The sequence below is a fragment of the Vombatus ursinus genome, unplaced genomic scaffold (assembly GCF_900497805.2).
Source record: "Vombatus ursinus unplaced genomic scaffold, bare-nosed wombat genome assembly UNPS02009062.1, whole genome shotgun sequence".
NCBI lineage: Eukaryota > Metazoa > Chordata > Mammalia > Diprotodontia > Vombatidae > Vombatus > Vombatus ursinus.
The window spans coordinates 14,493,237-14,512,923 of record NW_020948840.1 but is presented as its reverse complement, the minus strand read 5'-3'; the positions used below and the strand labels follow the sequence as shown (position 1 = coordinate 14,512,923).

The following is a 19,687-nucleotide window of genomic DNA, read 5'->3' as shown; positions in this document are numbered from 1 at the left end:
GGGAAGGGGGGGAAGGGGGGGGGGGGGGGGGGGGGGGGGGGGGGGGGGGCGAGTGTGAATTCACTCATTTTAGGAGCTTCCACCCTAAGGTGACTGTAGATTGAGTGAATGCAAAGTAGCCCCCTTAGGCAATAGTATCTACTAGTTGGTTCTTAGACAGTGTTTCACTTTTTCCATCCGGTCCAGACAAACACCCATCCATCCATCCAGGAAGTTTGGCCATGTGCCTAGCTGTTCCCCTTCGTACCACCACCACTGCTTTCCATTTCCTATCTTTAGGCGCAATAATCAAAATAATGGTATCGTTGCTTCTGAGGAGGTCAAGCAACTGCCCTTATGCATTAACTCACTATCCCTGGGACACTGTAGACCAAAACTCCCTTCTCTGATTACCAGTTTCCTATATACTGTCTTCCCCTAACAGAATGTAAGTTACTTGAGGGCAGAGACTGTCTCCATTTCTGTATTTGTATTCCCAGTGCTTTCTATAGTGCCTGGCATACTGTAGTTAGTAGTTAATAAATGCTTTAACAATTCATTCATTCAACATTTTCCCTCAGAGATTATGTTGAGCTTATGTAATATTCACATGAATAATACTAGATAGATAGATGGATATAAAGATAGATATGTAGAAAGATAGATAGATAGATAGACAGATAGATAGATAGAAGGCAGGCTACTAGATAATGCAGTGGATAGAGGTTAGATATGAACTCAAGTCTTCCTGACACCAGGTCAGGTTCTCTATCCACTGCATTATCTAGTAGCCTGCCTTCTATCTACATGTCTATCTACCTATCTATCTATCTATCTATCACTTTTACCCCAGCACTCTGTACACAAAAGACCCTTAATATTTTTTCTTTTTATAGTATGTTTGTCGTAATGTAGTGTAACTGAATCACAGTTGTGGGAATCAGTCAGTCAGCACTTTTTTTAATTTTTAAAAAATATTTGTGGGGCAGCTAGGTGGCACAGTGGATGGAGCACCGGCCCTGGATTCAGGAGGACCCGAGTTCAAATCTGGCCTCAGACGCATAACACTTACTAGCTGTGTGACTGGCCAAGTCACTTAACCCCATTGCCTAGCCCAAAAAAAAAATTTATTTATTTTTAACATTTTTTGATTTTTAAACTTTGAATTCCAAATTTTGTTTGTCCCTCCCACTCCTCCCCAACTCACTGAGAAGGCAAGCAAAATGATGTCATTTATGCATGTGAACTTATAGATTTCCATACTAGCCATATTGCAAAAACAAAAGCAATAAAAAATAAAGAAAATGAGAAAATTATACTTCAATTTGCACTCAGAGTTCAGCACTTCTCTCTCTGGATATGGATAATTTTTTTTATCACGAATCCTTTGGAATTGTCTTGGATCATTACATTGATCAGAGTAGTCAAGTCTTTCACAATTGATTATCATGACAATATTCAGTAAATCTTTAAGTGCTTACTATGTGCCAGGAACAGTGCTAAGCACTGGGAATACAAACAAAGATAAGGAAAGTCTGCTCTCAAGGAGCTCACAGTCTAATGGGAGAGATGAGTATATACTTAAATATACACAGCATAAATACAAAGTGAATACAGGCATACCTCGGGGATATTGAGGGTTCGGTTACAAACCACTGTAATAAAGCAAATACTGTAATAAACTGAGTCACATGAATTTTTTTGTTTCCCAATATATGTAAAAGTTATGTTTACACTATACTATAATCTACTAAGTATTCGATAGTATTATGTTCAAAAACTTTGTACATATCTTAATTAAAAATACTTCATTGCTAAAAAACAAAAATGCAAACCATCATCTGAGCCTTCAGCAAGTTGTAACATTTTTACTGGTGGAGGATCTTGCCTCGATGTTGATGGTGCTGATTGATTGCTGAAGGTTGGGGTTGCTGTGGCAATTTCTTGAAATACAACAGCAATGAAGTTTGCCTCATCGATTGACTGTTCCTTTCACTTGAACATTTAGGGGCCATTGTAGGGTTATTAATTGGTCTAATTTCAACATCGTTGTATCTCAGGGAATAAGGAAGCCTGAGGAGAAAAAGAGAGAGAGGCAGGAACAGTCAGTCAGTGGAGCAGTTAGAATATACACAACATTTATGAATTAAATTCGAAGTCTTCTATGGGTTTGGTTTGTGGCACCCCAAAACTACTACAATAGTAACATCAAAGATCACTGATCACAGAATCACCATAATAGTGGAAAAAGTTTGAAATATTGTGAGAATTACCAAAATGTGACCCAGAGACATGGTGTGAGATCATGACATTGGGAAAATGGCACAGATAGACTTGTTCGATGTAGGGTTGCCATAAACCTCCACAAACCTTCAATTTGTAAAAACACAGTTTCTGCAAAGCACAATAAAGTGAAGTGCAATAAAACGAGGTATGCCTGTATATACAAATTATGCCAAGTAAATACAAGGTAGTTTGGGAAGGAGAGTACCAGCAGTTGGGAGTATCAGGAAAAGCTTCATGAAGAAAACGGTGCTTGTGCTGTAACTGAAAGGAAAAGGAGAGATTCTATGAGGTCGAGGTGAAGAGGGAGTGCATTCCAGGCATGAGGGATAGCAAGTGCGAGGGCAAGGTGGTTGGAGATAAAGCATCCCGTGAGGGGCAGAGAGAAGCCCAGAGGATACCTGGTACGGTACATCCTCAGCACCAGAAGAGTACACCAGCAGTTCTTCTGAGGGTGATTGTGATTTACCAACATATTGAAGCAACAAGGATCAAAAGAGATAATATAAAGATTCCTGAGAAATATATAGCAGGTTTAAGGTTTGCAAAGCACTTTAGATGGATGGAGTAAACATTTGTTAAGCACTATTTTTCAGGCACTGTTAAGTACTTGATTAAGATTATCTAATTTGATTCTCATAATAACTTTGGAAGATAGGTGCTATTATTATCATTTTACAGATGAGAAAACTGAAACGGAGAGAGCTTCGTTTTGGCCTGCTTACAGTCAAATAACTAAGAAGTGTCTGAGGCAGAATTTGAACTCAGGTCTTCTTGACTTTACCCATTGTACTATCTGGCTTGCCTCTAATATATGTAAAGCTCTCCACAAACTTTAAAGCATGTGAGCTTAAATGTGAGCTCTTATTATCATAATTATTACTATGACAAAATGTTTTATAAACCTTAAAATGCTATGTAAATGTCAGCTATTATTATTACTATGAAGTATAAAACTTTCATTGGGATTAAGGCAGACTTCCTAGTTGAATTAAATGTGCCCTGCCTGGCACATAGTAGGTGCTTAATAAATGCTTGTTAACCTATTTAATTGGCTGGACCTCAAAGCCCGTGTTCACAGGACCACAGATTCAGAACGCGTCTCCTGGTTACCTTCCCAGGACCGTTAGCAGAGCCCAGGACAAGCAAGCGCACACAGGAAGAAAAATTCATGGGGCTTTTTTTTTTTTAATCAGTGTGGTGTCAAATAGTCAGCCCGTGACTGCGGCCCACAACACAACCAGTGTGCCAGAACCAGATTAAAATATAACTGGGAGATATTTAACAAAATGAATTAAAATACAATATAACATAGGTCATATCCCATTTTAAAACCACTGCTATGTCAAAATCAAATAGATATGGGGCTCTGCTAATTTGTACATAAGAATCTTTGCAGGAATATACTGATTTAGTTTTAAAATGTAATGTGATTTATATTTTGTTGTATTTTTATTCATTGGTTAAATATTTCCCAATTATATTTTAATCTGGTCTGGGCTGCACTGGGAGTGCTGCGGTCTGGGGCTGCTGGCCAGGGGTTTTGCCGCCTCTTCTCCACAGCATGGCAGCCACACTGATACCCTGTAGCACACATCTCGCCTTTCTTTTTTCTCTCATCACACTTGATTATTCTGCATCCACAGAATTCTGATGACCAGACTGAAAACACCAAAGCTTGTTCTGTTGAAATCAGGACCAAATCATAACACCAGGTATAGGAAGTGTCAGAAAACTGTGTCCCCAAAGCTATGGCCTTTTAGGGTGTTTGCATAAATGTATTTCTCTTTCTCGCCCTTTGCTGCTAGGTCAGCATGGCCAGACTTCAGTCTTCTCTGACCTCTCCTGACTCAGGTACATAAATAAGGTCACTGACTCAAATACTACATCTACATCTGCAGGTATATTAAAGCCAAAACAAGCCCCTATTTATGTCTCACTGCTGCTCCACTCTGCCCCTTAGCTACTCTGGAGGCTACCCAGTATGGTAGAAAGAGGGCTAGACTGAGAGTCAAGAAGATGAAGTTTCAAATCTGCCTTCTGACACTTACTTGCTGCATGTGATGTTTCCTCATCTGTGAAATGGGCGCAATCATATTGCCAGTACCTACCTCATAAGATTGTGGCAATGCTCAAATGAGATAATGACTGCAAAGTTCTTTATAATCCTTAAAACACTATATAAATGTTAGTGATCATTATGATTCTGTCAGTCTTCCATTATCAATTCAATTTAGTAGGGATTCATTAAATTTCTATGTGCACAGTACAGCACTAGGCACTAGGGGACAGAGGAAGATTGGATAAGGCACAGAGTGGTGTAGTCCTGGAGAAGAATACTGAATTTGGAGTCAGAGGATCTGGGTTCAAAATTCAACCCTACCACTCCCTAGCTGTGTGACTTTGGTCACAGTGTCACCTCCCTGGGTCTCAGTTTCCTCCTCTATAAAAAGTCCTTTCCTCTTCTAAATCTATGATCCTACAATCTCTGCCAATCCTGAGTTTACAATCAAGTCAAGAGGGCTGATATACACAAATCTGACAGACACACATGGCACAAGCCTAAATAGCTGAAATGTCAAATTAAAGTGCTAAGTGCACAAGAGAGTTCCAGACCAAAGGTACTGACACAATCGATTTGCCCAGTTTGGAGAGCCCCTCAAAGCCGAGGCTCCCTTAGAACAGGACAAGAACAATTGAGCTAGAAACAAATGAAAACAATCCCAGTCATTCCAATATAATTGCACCCTACCTTCCCCTCCCCCTTCCCAAGTCCTACTGAGATGGATACCCGTTCATTGTCTGGTCGAAGGAAGTGGGTCTTGCTGGTAGCCTAGTCTTCAATGAAGCTGTCAGGAGTCGTCAGAGGAGAATCGCGACCTAGAATGAGTGGGAGCCAGAGCAGACACAGATGAGAAAAAAGAGAGGACCTGCTTCCTCTGTGTTGGGATGGCATAGCAAACAATGTTCCAACTGGAGGTGATTATTGCATTGAAGGTGAAATATTTCACAGGAATATTCTCAGAGGGAGATGCATTCTGAGGAAACCATTCCAAATATTTTTTTTTAATCTCTTTGCACACAACCAGCAAGGTAGGAGCGTGCGGGTAATTGATGCATATGCATGAGAGCATAATCAAGAACTAGAAGACCTGGAAGATTTTCAGGCTCCGTGGCAATTACCGACTATGAAAAAAATACCTTTCCTTGGGGTGTTGAGCTATTATTCAAGCATCTCTCCTCATTATAGTAACTGGTGCTTACACATGCTGTATAGTAATGGGAAAAACAGGGATTGAGCTTTCACAAAATAATCATAGTAATGTTTTCTATTTGCATCGCACTTTCCACTTTCAAAGTGCTTTCACATATTATCTGTACTTTCCTCCCAAAAAACCGACTCTTATAATACTATTAGCAAGGGGGCAACGATGAAAAGGATGAAGATGAAGATAACAGTGAAGATAAAAATGAGCAAAATGTCTTTATTTGAATTAAAAGAAATGCAAAAGATTTCTCATAAATATTTTATCATAATCATTTTGTTAATTGTTTTTCACTGTCTATCCCAGGTCTCCCTCAATCAAGGCATTCATTGGCTCAGCAGCCACTCAAAATCACAGCTCATGAACCCCCACTGACGTTTATTTTACTTAGCATTCCAGAAGACACACTAATTTTAAGTAAAAGATTTTTAATTAAACAAGGAAAATTCATTCCTATGCACACAGGAATACACTTTACTGCAAATTTTCAGACCACCACAGGAAGAAGGAACAAATAATAGAATGTGTAGGACATATGTAGTCAGGGAATACTCATGGCCAGGATGTCATAGAAGGGAGAGGACACATGAATAAGGAACAGATGGAACCAAGTAATTAATGCCAGTAGAGCTATGTCCCTGCTGGAGCCCTTTTCTGTTTCTGATGTTGTTGTTTCTTTCCCCCTGGAGTTATGTACCATCACGTCATTGCCAAACGGGTGATGTCATTGAGATGCTTTCTTCCATCATTGAAACTATTAGGGTCCCCTGGTGTCACTCATTGGCATCTCTACTGAGCTGTTCTTTGGGCCTTCACTGATAGCATCCATTGCTTCTCTGCTGAATTTCAGCTGTTGCATGGCCTTTTTCCATTCAGAGATCCATGGGCTACCTCTATGATCCAAATCTTCCATTAGCCAGTTAGAGAAACCCTTAGGCATTGTCTGTTTTTCTTTCTTTTTTTTTCTTTTTTCTTTTCCTGTTTTAGCTACCAGTGCTTGCATTTAGTGTACCCCGAGTTAGGGTGAGAAAATTCATTTAACTCTTTTCCTCTCTCATCATGACCCTGGTCTATCAAATCATTCTAGGATTTTCCCCTAGTAAAGCTGAAGGCAGCTTAGTAGGGTTAATAACTTGTCTTGCTTTCATATCAGCAACCATAACTCCCTGTCACATGTGTCTGACTCTTCTTGGCAAAGATAATGGAATGGTTTGTCATTTCCTTCTCCAACTCATCTTACAGATGAAGAAACTGAGGCAAACAGGGTTAAGTGACTTGCTCAGGGTCACATAGCTATTAAATGTCTGAGGCTAGATTTGAACTGAGAAGAAGAGTCTTCCTGACTCCTGACTTCCTGAATCCGGGCCCAGCAGGGCATCTATCTAGCAGATCTTTTTCAATGAGATCCCATTTTAAGGGTACAGCCCATGCTTTGGGGTGACATGATTAGACCAATGCAGTATCTCTTTAGCTGCTCACATAAATTCTATAAATTAGATAAGATAAATATTATTTATCTCCATTTTGTAGATGAGGACACTAAGGCTCATGGAGGACAAAACACTTGCTTCTTAGATCTTGCTGTTCTATAAGGAATGATGACTGTGATGAATTCAGAAAAGCATCAGAAGTTTATAAGTGAACTGACACAAACTCAAGTAAGTTAGAACAAGGAAAGCAATATGCACACAGTGAAAACAATGTAAATGGAACAAATAACAGCAAAATAACTAATGCTGCTCAATTACAATAACCAAACTTAATCCTAAAGAAGAGGTCTGTGAAGGCACCTCCCTCCCTTCTTCATAGACATGGGGAATTATGGGTTTTCAATGCTGCCGATAATATCAGACTTTTAAAATATCTTGGTTAGTTTTACTAAACTTCTTTTTATTTTTATTTTTTGTTATAAAGTATGACTCTCAGGTAAGGGGAGGGTGAGAATCCATTGGAAAATATGCATGATGTAAAAAGAAAAGATAGCAATAAAAACTTGATTTTAAGAAGACTTACTCATGATCACCCAGATATAGTGCTAGAGATAAGACTAGAGCCAATGACCCCTTATTTCAGGTCCGGGTGTTTCCAGGGCCCTAGAAAACACAGACTAGAAGCGTTAAAGCACTCTACATTAGAATAATAGTTCTCAAAGTGTGATCCAGATCTCCACAACCCTTTCAGGGGTTCACAAGGTTAAAAGTATTTTCACAAAAAATTATTGAGATGTTTTCATTTCTAGTATGGTAAATATTGAGAGAGAGACAGAGAAAGAGAGATGATAGATATATAGATAGTTGGACAGCTGATAGATTGATATGATCGATGTATAGACAGACAGATAGATAAATAGTTAGAAATAAACAAAAGCTCTTTAGGGCATCCTTAATAATTTTTAAGAATGTAAATAAACACAAACAAAAGGTCATGACCTGTATGAGTAAACTACCTTCTCTGGACTCATCCTGAATATCTTTGAATTTTCAAGAGCTTTTTCAAGTCTTGGGGCATTATTGAATAGCTTCTTGTTACCAACGCACCCAGTCGTTATGAAAATATATAGAGTACTCAGCTAATACAATATCCACATGGATTTGGAACACTTGCAGACATTTTGTCACTGGTTCTGGTCTGCTAATAGGGAGTAGGTGACTCTGATTTGTCTACCCTGGAGTGCATTCAAAAAGCACTAATCTACCATAGCTAATCCTCTTGGTCTAACTTTTTCTGCCCGGAAACAGGACCAAATTTTGCAGCCTATTGAAACAGATTTCCCATCTGGCATAATTTCACTTCATGTAGTAGTTTTCAAAGATTCTTCAAATTTAGTCTAAGGTATTTTTGCTTGTTTGCTCATGTTCTTAAACTTGTGAAGTCATCTGAGCTGAAATGCAGTAGAATGGCCTCAACTCTATCCTTCCAGAAGGATCTTGGGACTCCTAAAGGCAGAGGTGGAAAAAGTGGCAGAAAAAAAGCTGATGGTTTCTTGATTCCAAAAATTGAAATGTAAACTGTAGCATTATTACTCATGTTTACCACTCCTTGTTCCCGGAGATCCCATTTACTAGGTATCTAACATAGGGTACCCATGCTCTGAAGGTAGTAAGATTGACTGATTCTAGATTGGGAGACCTGGGAGAGACATAGAACAAGTGAGAACTGGCAATGGGAAGGTGACTAAGCTGGAGAGTCTCTGAAGGAGAGCAGCTAAGATGGTGCAGGATCCTTGAGTTTATGTCTTATAAGGTTTCATTGGGAGAACTGAGGATGTTTAGATTGGAGAAAAGGAGAGTTAGGAGAGAAAGCTATTTTCAAGTATTTGAAATTTTCAAGGACCTGTTAAATAAAAATGGGACTTTTTATGTTTGGTCCTGGAAGATGGAGCCAGGAACAATATGTGGAATTCGCAGAGGAGTGAGTTTGGGCTTAACATTAGGAAAAACTTCCTACCAATTGGAACTGCCCCAAATTGGAATGGGCAACCATAGCAAATCAACAGTTCTCCACTATTGGAGGTCTTTAAGTCAAGATTGAATAATTATTCATCACAAATATGTAGTTGGGATTTTTGTTTCAGGTCTGGGTTGGACTAGATCACCTGAGATTTCAACAAATACTTAAATCTAATTGATTCTAAGTCTAGACACACTATATTGAAATACCTGAGATACAAGTCAAGCACTTAAAAACCCAAGCCCTTAGATTTTATCTATTTAGACAGAGGAAAAAAACAAGTTAAGTGCTCCTTTTCTTACAGACAAAAGCAATTTCAAACACACTTTTAACTAATAATAGGTCTCCAAAGGATAAACCTTTAGTTAAATAAGCAGTTGAGAAACCAGCCTTTGGAGAGTGCCACCCTAAGCCCAAGACAAAGCCAGCTGAGAAAGCACAACTATCTAACTGAGCCTTTTATGGAAGAGTTGTGTTGGAATAAAGATTCAGACCCTCTTTAAGGTAATTGTTGCCATTACCTTGTGGTTAGCCCTTTATTATTTTTAGTTTGTTTTTTTTTTAATCTTCCCCCCTCCCCTTTCTTTGTACCTCCAACACTTAGCACAGTGTAAGTACTTAATAAATGCTTATTGACTATTGACTAACTATCTGATTAAGGTTATGGCTTTCTTAGGGAAGGAAAGATTCTCTTTGGAGACTCCAAACTCATGCACACTCAAAGATTTTGCGCCATCCCTTTCCCTAAGCCCCACTACCTGGGTCTTTATTGTAAAGGAGACTTTGAAGAAGTCAAGATCTCAACTATAACCATACTTCATCTAGGGGAGCAGCTTAAAGGAAGAATTAACAAATCAGTCCCTTAAAAGTTGGTATCGACCCTAAGATAGGAAGACTAATTTAAATAAACTGATAGCCTTCGGGTCTTTAAAAGAAACACCAAAACAAGGAGAAAGAAACTGTTTGCAGAAGTCATCCATCTAACTGTGAGATTTGGAGATAGTTTAATAGTGAGATGACTTCACCTCCCTCTGTCCCATCAGGAAACAGACAAGAGATAATAGGATCGATGTAATGTTTTCTACGGACTTGAGAATTATAACTCATAAGGGAATTATAGTGTCAAAGGATCATTTCCTTAGAGCTTGAAGGGACCCTAGAGGTCATCTGGTCCAATGCCCTCATTTTGTAAATGATGTAAAGCCTGTAAGATCATAGGTTCTAAGATTTTGATCTGTAAGGGAACTCAGAGGTTATCTAATCCAACTCTCTCCTTTTACAGATGAGCAAACTGAGGCCAGGAGGGGTTAAGTGAACTCTACCCAGGGTGACATAAGGAGTAAGTAGCAGAGCTGGAATTCAGTCTCAGGTTGTTCGACCTCAGTACTCTTTCCACTATGTCTAAGTAAAAACAAGTGATGTCCATGAAAAGTTTAAATAAAATAGTGGTATTAATTGATAGATGACTATCTTCTTCTCTAAGATGAAAAGGATTAAGAAGTTGTGTTTATTTAGCCCTGAATAGGAGAAATAGGTACCATGGTGTTGTTGTTCAGTCATTTCCAATTCTTCATGACCCAATTTGGGTTTTCTTGGCAAAAATACTGGAGTAGTTTGTCATTTGCTTCTCTAGAATGACTTCCTAATTGGTCTCCCTGCCTCAAATCTCTCCCCATTCCAATCTATCTTCCACACAGCAGCTAAAGTTTTCTGAAGTCTGACCATGTCAACCATGTCAAGTTAGAGTTTAATGAGTGGATGGGAGGGGCAATCAATAAATTTCAGTGACTCCCTATTACTTGCAGAATCAAATATAAATTCCTCTGTCTAACATTTAAAGCTCTTTACAACTTGGGCCTTTCCTACATTTCCAGTCTTCTTATATATTAATCCCCTCCATTCATTCTTCAGTCCAGCCATACAGTTCTCATTTATGTTCTTCACAAAGCACAAGCTATGCTGAACCTTATGCCTGAAATGTTCTCTCCCCTTACTTCTGCTTCTTGGAAACCCTGGTTTCCCCTGTAATTCAGCTGGAGCACCACCTTCCCATGAAGCCTTTCTGGATTCCCTCCTCTGTGCAGAGGCTAGTGACCTCCCTTCCCAAAACTGCTTTGCATAATGGAAGTTGAAACCAATAGAGCAAGTGCTTGGTATATAGCAAGTTCTTGATAAATATTTCATTCATTCCACATGGAGGAAAGGGAGAGGCTTCAAGTAGGAGATGATTCAAGCTGAGATTTGAACATTAATCGAATTTTCCCTTCTATACATTAAAACACTGGTTTTCTGGTGTACCCCAGTCTCACCTGAGTTTCTCTAAATCATTCAATCAGTCAGCAAGTTTCTTAAGCACTTATTATGTGCCATGAACTTTGTTGGCACTAAGGATACAAGTACTGAGAATGAAACAAGTACTATTCAAAATGAGCTTAATGGGGAAGTCAACAAATACATCTAAAAACATATACATCATAAATATAAAGTGAATACATACAAATATGTACAAGATGGTTAAATATGAGGTAGTTTGGAAGAGAGGGTACTAGCAGTTGGGGGAATCAAGAAAAGCTCAAAGCAGAATATGGAGCTTGAGCTCTGCCTTAGATGAAAAAAAGAGTTCTGTGAGGCAGAGATAAAGAGGAAGTGCATGGAAGATGGCCAGGGCAAAGGCAACGAAAAGGGAGATGGAGCGTCCTATGTGAGGAACAGAGAGGTCAGTTTGGCTAGATCACAAGATCCAAGAGGGAGAGGCTGGAAAGATTGGTTAGTGTCAGGTTACATAGGGCTTTTAAAGCTAAACAGAAAAGCTTATATCTTATCCTAGAGGCAATTAGAAACCACTGGAGTTGGTTAAGTATGGAAGTCACAAGGTCAGATCTGCAATTAGGAAAAATTACTTTGGCAGCAGTGTGCAGGATGAACTCGAATGGAGGAAGACCTGAGATAGAAACTGATTGCAAGGTTTTTGCAATAATCTAAGCAAGAAAGTACGGGGCCCGAACTAAGGTAGCTGTGTGAATTGTTTGTCCTTCATTTGGAAGAGGACCAATGATATCACAGGGTAATGTCTTCACTCATGCCTGAATTGGATTTAAGCGAGGCAGAGTTGCCAGAAGTCATCAGCCTCACTGTCTCTTCAGAGTCACTGAAATCCAGTCAAGCCCAGTCAGGACAAAAGTCAAGAGAACTGGGCAAGACACTGGTATGCAGTGGGTCACTTCGGTGTCTTTGATGTCTGACCAATTTCTAAGTGCTCCACAGTGCTTGTTTTAGCCATCTTCATGGCTGTTGGAACCAACTGTTCTCATCCATCCATTCCACTGCGGGAAGTCACAACATGCTTGGAGTAGACAACCCCCTAACTCATCACCTAGTTTGAGGCCTGTCAGTTACCCTCAACCTGGTTTAACCTGTCTGCCAAGACAGTTTTTACCAGAGTGTGGCCACTGCTGCACATGCTACAGCTTCTTGGAGCTGTAGGTCAGAGTTGGGTGATGGGAGACACAAAAAGCGGATGAGCAGAAAGCTCTCATATCAGAGCTGCTTATCCTCCCCCTAACTAAATGTGAACTCTTTAAGTCTCAGCCTAAAGCAGCATGCACCTCCCTGACTCCCACACATAACCATTATTACTATAATTTCATCATAATCATTGGCTAACTTACTTCAGCAAGCTTTCAACCTCCAACCTCAGGTTACTCCCACCATCTGCCTCCTTCAGTCCTAGATGCTGATCAGAGCTGGGGAAAATTGTGAAATAGCGCAGAATGAGTTCACTACAAATTTATGTTGCGTAGTCTCAACTGGGTTCTTATTCCATCCAGGTCTTATTGCATCCTTTTAGCCCTCCCTAATTAATTCACTATCTCAGCACCACTGGGGCTCTTCCAAACCCTTCATCCCTCCCTCTTCAATCCCCCCAAGGCTCTTCCTCCCCTTATATTAACTGAGAATATTCCTCCTTATTTCCCTAAAAAAATTTTTTTTTAAATTGAAGCTATTAACTGAGAGTTCCCTTGTCTTTTCTGTTCCTCATCTCATATCATTCAGATGCTATCTTTCACTACCTTCTTTTTCACCCCTCTCATATGAAGAGATGGCTCTTCTTGCCGAAGCAAACTCCTTGATGTCAACAATTGATCCTATTCCATACCTTTTTCTCCAGCACATTGTCCCCTCTGTCATCCCCACTCACTAATTTTCAATCTCTTCCTGCTTACTGGTTCTTTTACTGCTGCTTGCAAACATGTCCATGTCTCTCCTCTCTTTAAAGATAACCTCACTTTATTGGTCTATCCTTGCTAGCTATGTTTCTATATCTCTTCTCCTTTTTGTGGCTACACTCCTTGAGAAGGTCATCTACAATAGCTTCCTCTCTTTTCATTCTCTTCATAATTCTGTACAGTCTGGTTTCCTACCTCATTATTCAACCAAAACTGCTCTCTCCAAAGTTACCAATGATCTCTTAATTGCCAAGTCCTTGTCTTTATTGACTTCTTTGCAACCTTTGATACTGATGACCCTCTTATCCCTGATATTCTCTTTTCTTTAGGTTTTCATGGTACTGCTCTCTTGTGGTTCTCCTCTTACCTTTCTGATCACTCCTTCTCCATCTCTTTCAATACATCTTTATTGAAGTAGTTCCCACTAACTGTAGGATTTCCCAAGGCTCTACCCTGGGTCCTCTTGTCTTCTATATTATTTCAACTTGGTGATCTCATCAGTTCCCACTGATTTGATTATCATCTCTATGCAAATGACTCTCACATCTTATCTAGCTCCAACCTTTCTCCTGACTTCTAGTCTTGCATCTCTAATAGCCTTTTGTATACCCCGAGTTGAATATCCTGTAGATATCTTAAGCTCAACTATCCAAAACTGCTCTAGACCCCTCCCCCTTTCCAATTTCCCTGTGTTTGTTAAGGGCACTACCATAGTCCCTGTCACCAAGCTTACATCCTAGTTGTCATCCTCCACTCCTCTCTCTCATCTCTCATATCTAATACTATTGTTACTAAATCCTAATAAATACTAATGTTACTAAATCCTATTGATTCTACCTTCCTAATATCTCTTACATACCCCCTTCTCTCTTCTGACATTGCCACCACTTTGGTTCAGGCCCCAATCACCTCACACCTGAACTATTGAAATAGTCTTCTAATTGGTCTTCTTACTTCAAAATTCTCCCTACTCCAATCCATCATCCACTCATCTATCAAGGACACATCTAGCCATGTTCTCCTCCCCCTCTCCCTCCACGCTGTCCCATTTCAATAAACTCCAGTGATCCCCTATCACCTCTAGGATCAAATATATAATCCTCTTCTTAGCTTTTAAAGCTCTTCCTAATTTGACCCTTCCTATCTTTCCAGTCTACTTATACCTTACTTCACTCTAATCCAGTGACATTGGTCTCCTTGCAGTTCTTTAAATAAGACATTCCATCTCCAGACTCCATGCGTATTCACCAGCTGTTCTCCATACCAAGAATTCTCTCCTTCCTTGTCTCTGCTTCCTGACTCTCTTTGTTTCCTTCAAGTTTCAGCTAAAATCCCACATTAACCAGAAAGCCTTTCTCAGTTCCCTTTACCGCTGGTGTCTTCTCTCTTTTATCTCTGATGTATCCTGTATATGTTTTCTAAGTATGTAATTGTTTGCCTGTTACATCCCAGACTGAGCATCTGAAAGAAGGGACTTTTTGTTTAGCCTCTCTTTGTATCCACAGAACTTAGCCCAATGGCTAGCACATAGTAAGTGTTTAATAATAAATCTTGTTTACTTGATTTAATGTCTCCTTGACTTAGTCCTTCCTGCCTGACTACTCTTTCTTAATATCATCTTCTGGAATTTAATTTCTAACCAGAGATGTCCCCCAAGGCTCTGTCCTGGGCTCTTTGTCTTTTCCCTCTATACTATTTCAGTGATTTCATCAAATCCTATGAGTTTAACAATAATCTCTGTGCAGATGATTTCCAGATCTATATATCCAAGCCCAGTCTTTCTCCTCAGCTATAATCTGACATCACTAAGTGTCTTTGGGCCGTTATGAATAGACATTTCCAACTCAATATGTCCAAAACAGAACTCATCATCCCATTCCCCTGCAACCCTACTTTCTTATTACTTATTTCTTATTATTGTTGAGAGTACTAGCATTGTCTCAGTCACCTAGTCTCTGTTGTTCTTGACTTATCACTTATGCTCTTTCCACAAATTAGATCTATTTCCAAATCTTTCATTTTCATTTGTGCAGCTCTCTCTCTTTTATATATATGTGTATGTGTATATATATGTATATGTATATAGATAGATATAGATAGGTATATTTTCTATATATTCTCTCTCTACATACATATATAGAGTATATATAGAGAATATATCTATATGTCTCTATCTATTTGTCTGTCTGTCTGTCTATCTATCTATCTATCTACTCACATACTCATACCACCATCAGGTCCTCATCACTTCTTGCCTGGACTATTGCAATAGCCTTATAATTGCTCTCCTTGCTTCAAGTCTTTCCCTACTCCAATATCAAGATACCAAAGTGATGAAACTAAGAACTCCCTTCCTCCCCACCACCACTCTATCAGTTCCATTGATTCCCATTACCCTCCAGGCTCAAATATAAAAGCATATGGCTTAGCACTTAAAGCACTTTACAACCTGATCTTTTCTTAACTTTCCAGTCTTCCTATCCTTTACAGTCCTGCATACATTCTATGTTCTAGCTATATTGGCTTACTTGTAGTTCTTTGAACATGATACGCTGTCTCCTAAGTCTCTGCCTTTTCATTGGCTCTCCTCCATGCCTGAAATGTTTTTCCTCCTCAACGCCATCTTCTGGTTTCCCTGGCTTTTTCCAGGAATCAGCTCAAGTCCCACCTCCTATAATATGCATTTCCCAATCTCCACTCTCAGCGCTAGTCCCTTTCTTCTGAGATTACCTTCCATTTACATTGTACTTAACTTATATATATATATATAGTTTTTTTTTTCATGTTGTCTCTCCCATTAGAATGAGTAAGGGTGGGGATAGCAATCATCCCATTCCATTTAACCTAGATGACTTTATCAGGTGATAGAGGTGATAAGATACCTGACTGAATCTATCAACCAGATTTTGAACTGTGTGTGAACAAGATCTGTATACCAACCAAGTAATCAAAAACCATTCCAACTAGATTGGGTAGGAAATTTGTTCAGATTGGATTAAAGGACTTGGTCACACTCTATGGGTCTTTTATAAAAGGGCAAACCCTGTTCAAAACCCAAGGGGTCAAACATCTAGCATTTTAGTGATGGACGTTCCAGCCAAGCCCCTTGTGATGGAATCACTTTGGGGGAGAGAGGAGAACACCTCTGCCTCAGCTCTGGCTTCAAACTCATCCCCACTCAACTTAGAAAGAGAACCTCATGAGCTTTGGAGGATTTTACCATTTTCACTGGCATTCTAGCAGTGTTCTCAGGATAACGGCATCTAGTGGCTTGTTTGCATCTGGGGCTGGAGATGAACTGGAAATGATGAGGAGCATCATATTCACGGCTCTATAAGTATATCAGAATAAAAATTTATCCATATCTAAGGGGATTATCTTGAGCTCTTCAACAAAAGGTCTGTTACCACTTTGTCACATGTCTTTTCTAAGGCTGATCCCACTGTACACCAGATTCCCTATATTGTTGGGAGACTATGTTATAGATTTTGGGGCACAGGGAGAATGTTTTGTATCCACTGTTTTTGCTATATCATCTTAGTAAATATACCTTTCTTTTTTTTTTCTTTTGGCTAGGTAATGGGGTTAAGTGACTTGTCCAGGGTCACACAGCTAGTAAGTGTTATGTGTCTGAGGTCGGATTTGAACTCAGGTCCTCCTGAATTCAGGGCTAGTGTTCTATCCACTGTGCCACCTAGGTGCCTTAAATATACCTTTCTAAAAGCTAATTAAGTCTGGCTGACTGATTGTCATCAACTGAAAATCATGGGGACGAAGTACATGGGTGGGGGTTCACAAGTTTTAACACTAGAAAAAAGTCCTCTGGCCCCTCAGGACTGTCACTCAATTCTGAGAGAAGACTCAGTAGCCCCTCTCCACCTGACCACCCAGTGCAACTGGACGTTGGGAGAGGCGCTCCAGAGTATGTGTCTCAAGTGTTAGCTCCTTGAAGGCGAGAATTGGATTTTTGCCTCCTTTTCCATCCTCAGTGTTTGCACAATTCCTGGCATATCATTCAAGTGGTTAATAAATGTTTGCTGACTCAACTTTGGGTTGAGGAAACTTTGAATAAAGGAGAACCTGAACAATTCCCAAAAGCAACTCTCAGTCTTGGAGAATTACATGTATCTCCTTCTATGAGTAAGTGGAAGTCTACCCAGGGACCAGGGAATTGGTGTGTGTGTGTGTGTGTAAGAGAGAGAGAGACAGAGAGAGAGAGAGAGAGAGAGAGAGAGAGAGACAGAAAGAGAGAGAGGGACAGAGAGAAAGAGGGAGGAGGGGAGGGAGAGAGAGAACAACAATAATGACAACTTTCCCAAAATTGGAGCCTCACAAAAGTGCAGTGGGCTGCCTTGGAAGATGGTAGGTTTCCCCTCACTGGACATTTTTAAGCAGAGAAGCTAGATGACTACTTCTTAGAGATGAGATTCCTTTAGGATATAGTTTGTTTTCTCATCTGTTAAAGTAGAATCTCAATTTCCTCATCTATCAAAGGGGATCATAATATCTGTACTAGTGACTTGTTGAGGATTGTTGAGAGGAAAACCCTTTGTAAATGGACCTCAAAGTGCGGGGTTATTATTGCTATGACAGGAGTGGCCTGACCACCTCTTTTATATATGGAGTATGACCACAGGCTTCTTTGCTTTCATGGCAGGCCTGAAAGGTTTCCTCTGAAGAATGCTTTTAAACTAGCTGCTAAATCAAAAACATTGCTTCCAGGTCCTCCCTGAACCTTGTGTACATTCAGAAGATTCTTCTCTTCATTGTTCAAGTTTCTATGGTTACAAAAAAGCATTTTAAAAGCCCCTGTCTTGGGGACTGAAGATCTGATTCTGCCAACACCATGAAGGGAACGCCCTTGTCATACACAGCTGACTGGCCTACTAGCTTCTTGGACTTCCTTTCATGCCTCTGCTGTCACAGAAGATGGCTAAAGCAAAACCACCAGTTTTTGCTAAATAAGTAGAAATCAAGATGAAATCCAAACCTTAAAATTGACAGCCTCTTCTGGCTTCTCCCCTTCCATAATCACAGAGCCTTCTTTTAAGCTAAAAAAAAAGTCTAGGCCACCAATTAATAATAAATAATGATAACATCAGAAAACAAGAATAACAACTTTCTCCAAATTAAAGCCTCACAAAAGTGCAATGGGCTACCCTAGAAGTTGGTAAGTGTCCCCTCATCGGACGTTTTTAAACAGAGAGGCTAGATGACTACTTTCTTAGAGATAAGATTCCTTTGGGGCATGGTTTCTTCTAGATTACCACTGAGGTCCCTTCTAATTCTAAAATTCTGGGCTTCTATGACAGTATACTTTATTTTTAAAGTTTACATAAAAGCACTCTCTTCATAACAACTTTGTGAAGTAGGTAATGCAGGTATTATGTATGAATAAGTGCTTACCAAGTGCCAGATGTCACAATCAAAGGAGAACAGACTACAGGTCTATTTTAGAAGTCATCTAGTCATGTCCACCTCCTCATTTTACAGATGAGGAAACTAAGGCTCAGGCACATTAGTTGACTTACCCAAGGTCACACAGGTACCTATGACCATTTTACAGATGCAGGAGGTGAGGATCAGAAAATTTAAGTGACTTTCTGATGTTTACCTCTCTACTTCAATGGATCTATGAACTCATCAAGGTGGGTAGTCTCTCCCATGATGCCAGTCTCAACCTAACCATGACTCCTTTTTGGTACTGCATGAATATCAATATAAAATCTCCATTGTGAAGAGGGCCTCACATCAACCATTCCCTCCTCCTCCTCCTTCTTCTTCTTCTCCTTTTTCTCCTTCTTCTTCTTCTTCTTCTCCTTCTTCTCCTTCTTCTCCTTCTTCTTCTTCTCCTTCTTCTCCTTCTTCTTCTTCTCCTTCTTCTCCTTCTTCTCCTTCTCCTTCTTCTTCTTCTTCTTCTTCTCCTCCTTCTTCTTCTTCTCCTTCTCTGCCTCCTTCCCCTCTTCCTCCCCTCTTCCTCCTGCTCCTTCTCCTTCTCCTCCTCCTCTTCTTTCTCCTCCTCCTCCTTTTCCATCCCATTTCTCTCCATTCTTCTTCTTCTCTTTACCTTTCTTTTTTCTCCTTCCCCTTTTTCTTATATTCTTCCCCTTTCATTTCCCTTTCCCTTCTGTAGACATTATTCCTTCTTATACAGAATGAAGGCAGGAGACAGCATAGCATTTTCTGGGAACAACTCATTGCTTAGAAGACCTGAATGACCCATGCCCTGACCTGCTGTACTATAGGAACACCCACACTGATGAGATTACAGATTGATAAAAATATTAAAAAATAATAGTTTATACCAATCAATTGCTAATTATACAATGTGACCATTTTCAAAAAATCCCCTGTCCATCCTCCACTGCAGTCAGCTGATGAAATGATAACTTTGAAAGAGGGAAGCCCATTAGGAAGGGAGTGATAAAAAGGGAAAAGGGCCCCATAACCCCAATTATATGTCATCAGCCCCATCCTGATTAT

General features: G+C 39.8%; 1 protein-coding gene across 1 annotated transcript in view; it reads right to left on the bottom strand.

Annotated features, from left to right (window-relative positions):
- Positions 1 to 19,687, bottom strand: part of CAPN14 (calpain 14) — a 104,091-nt gene that overhangs the window by 22,885 nt on the left and 61,519 nt on the right. The window contains exon 21 of the mRNA XM_027850362.1: positions 3,769 to 3,997. Within this exon, the coding sequence (XP_027706163.1) occupies positions 3,769 to 3,997 (229 nt within the window). The remainder of the gene's footprint in view (positions 1 to 3,768; positions 3,998 to 19,687) is intronic.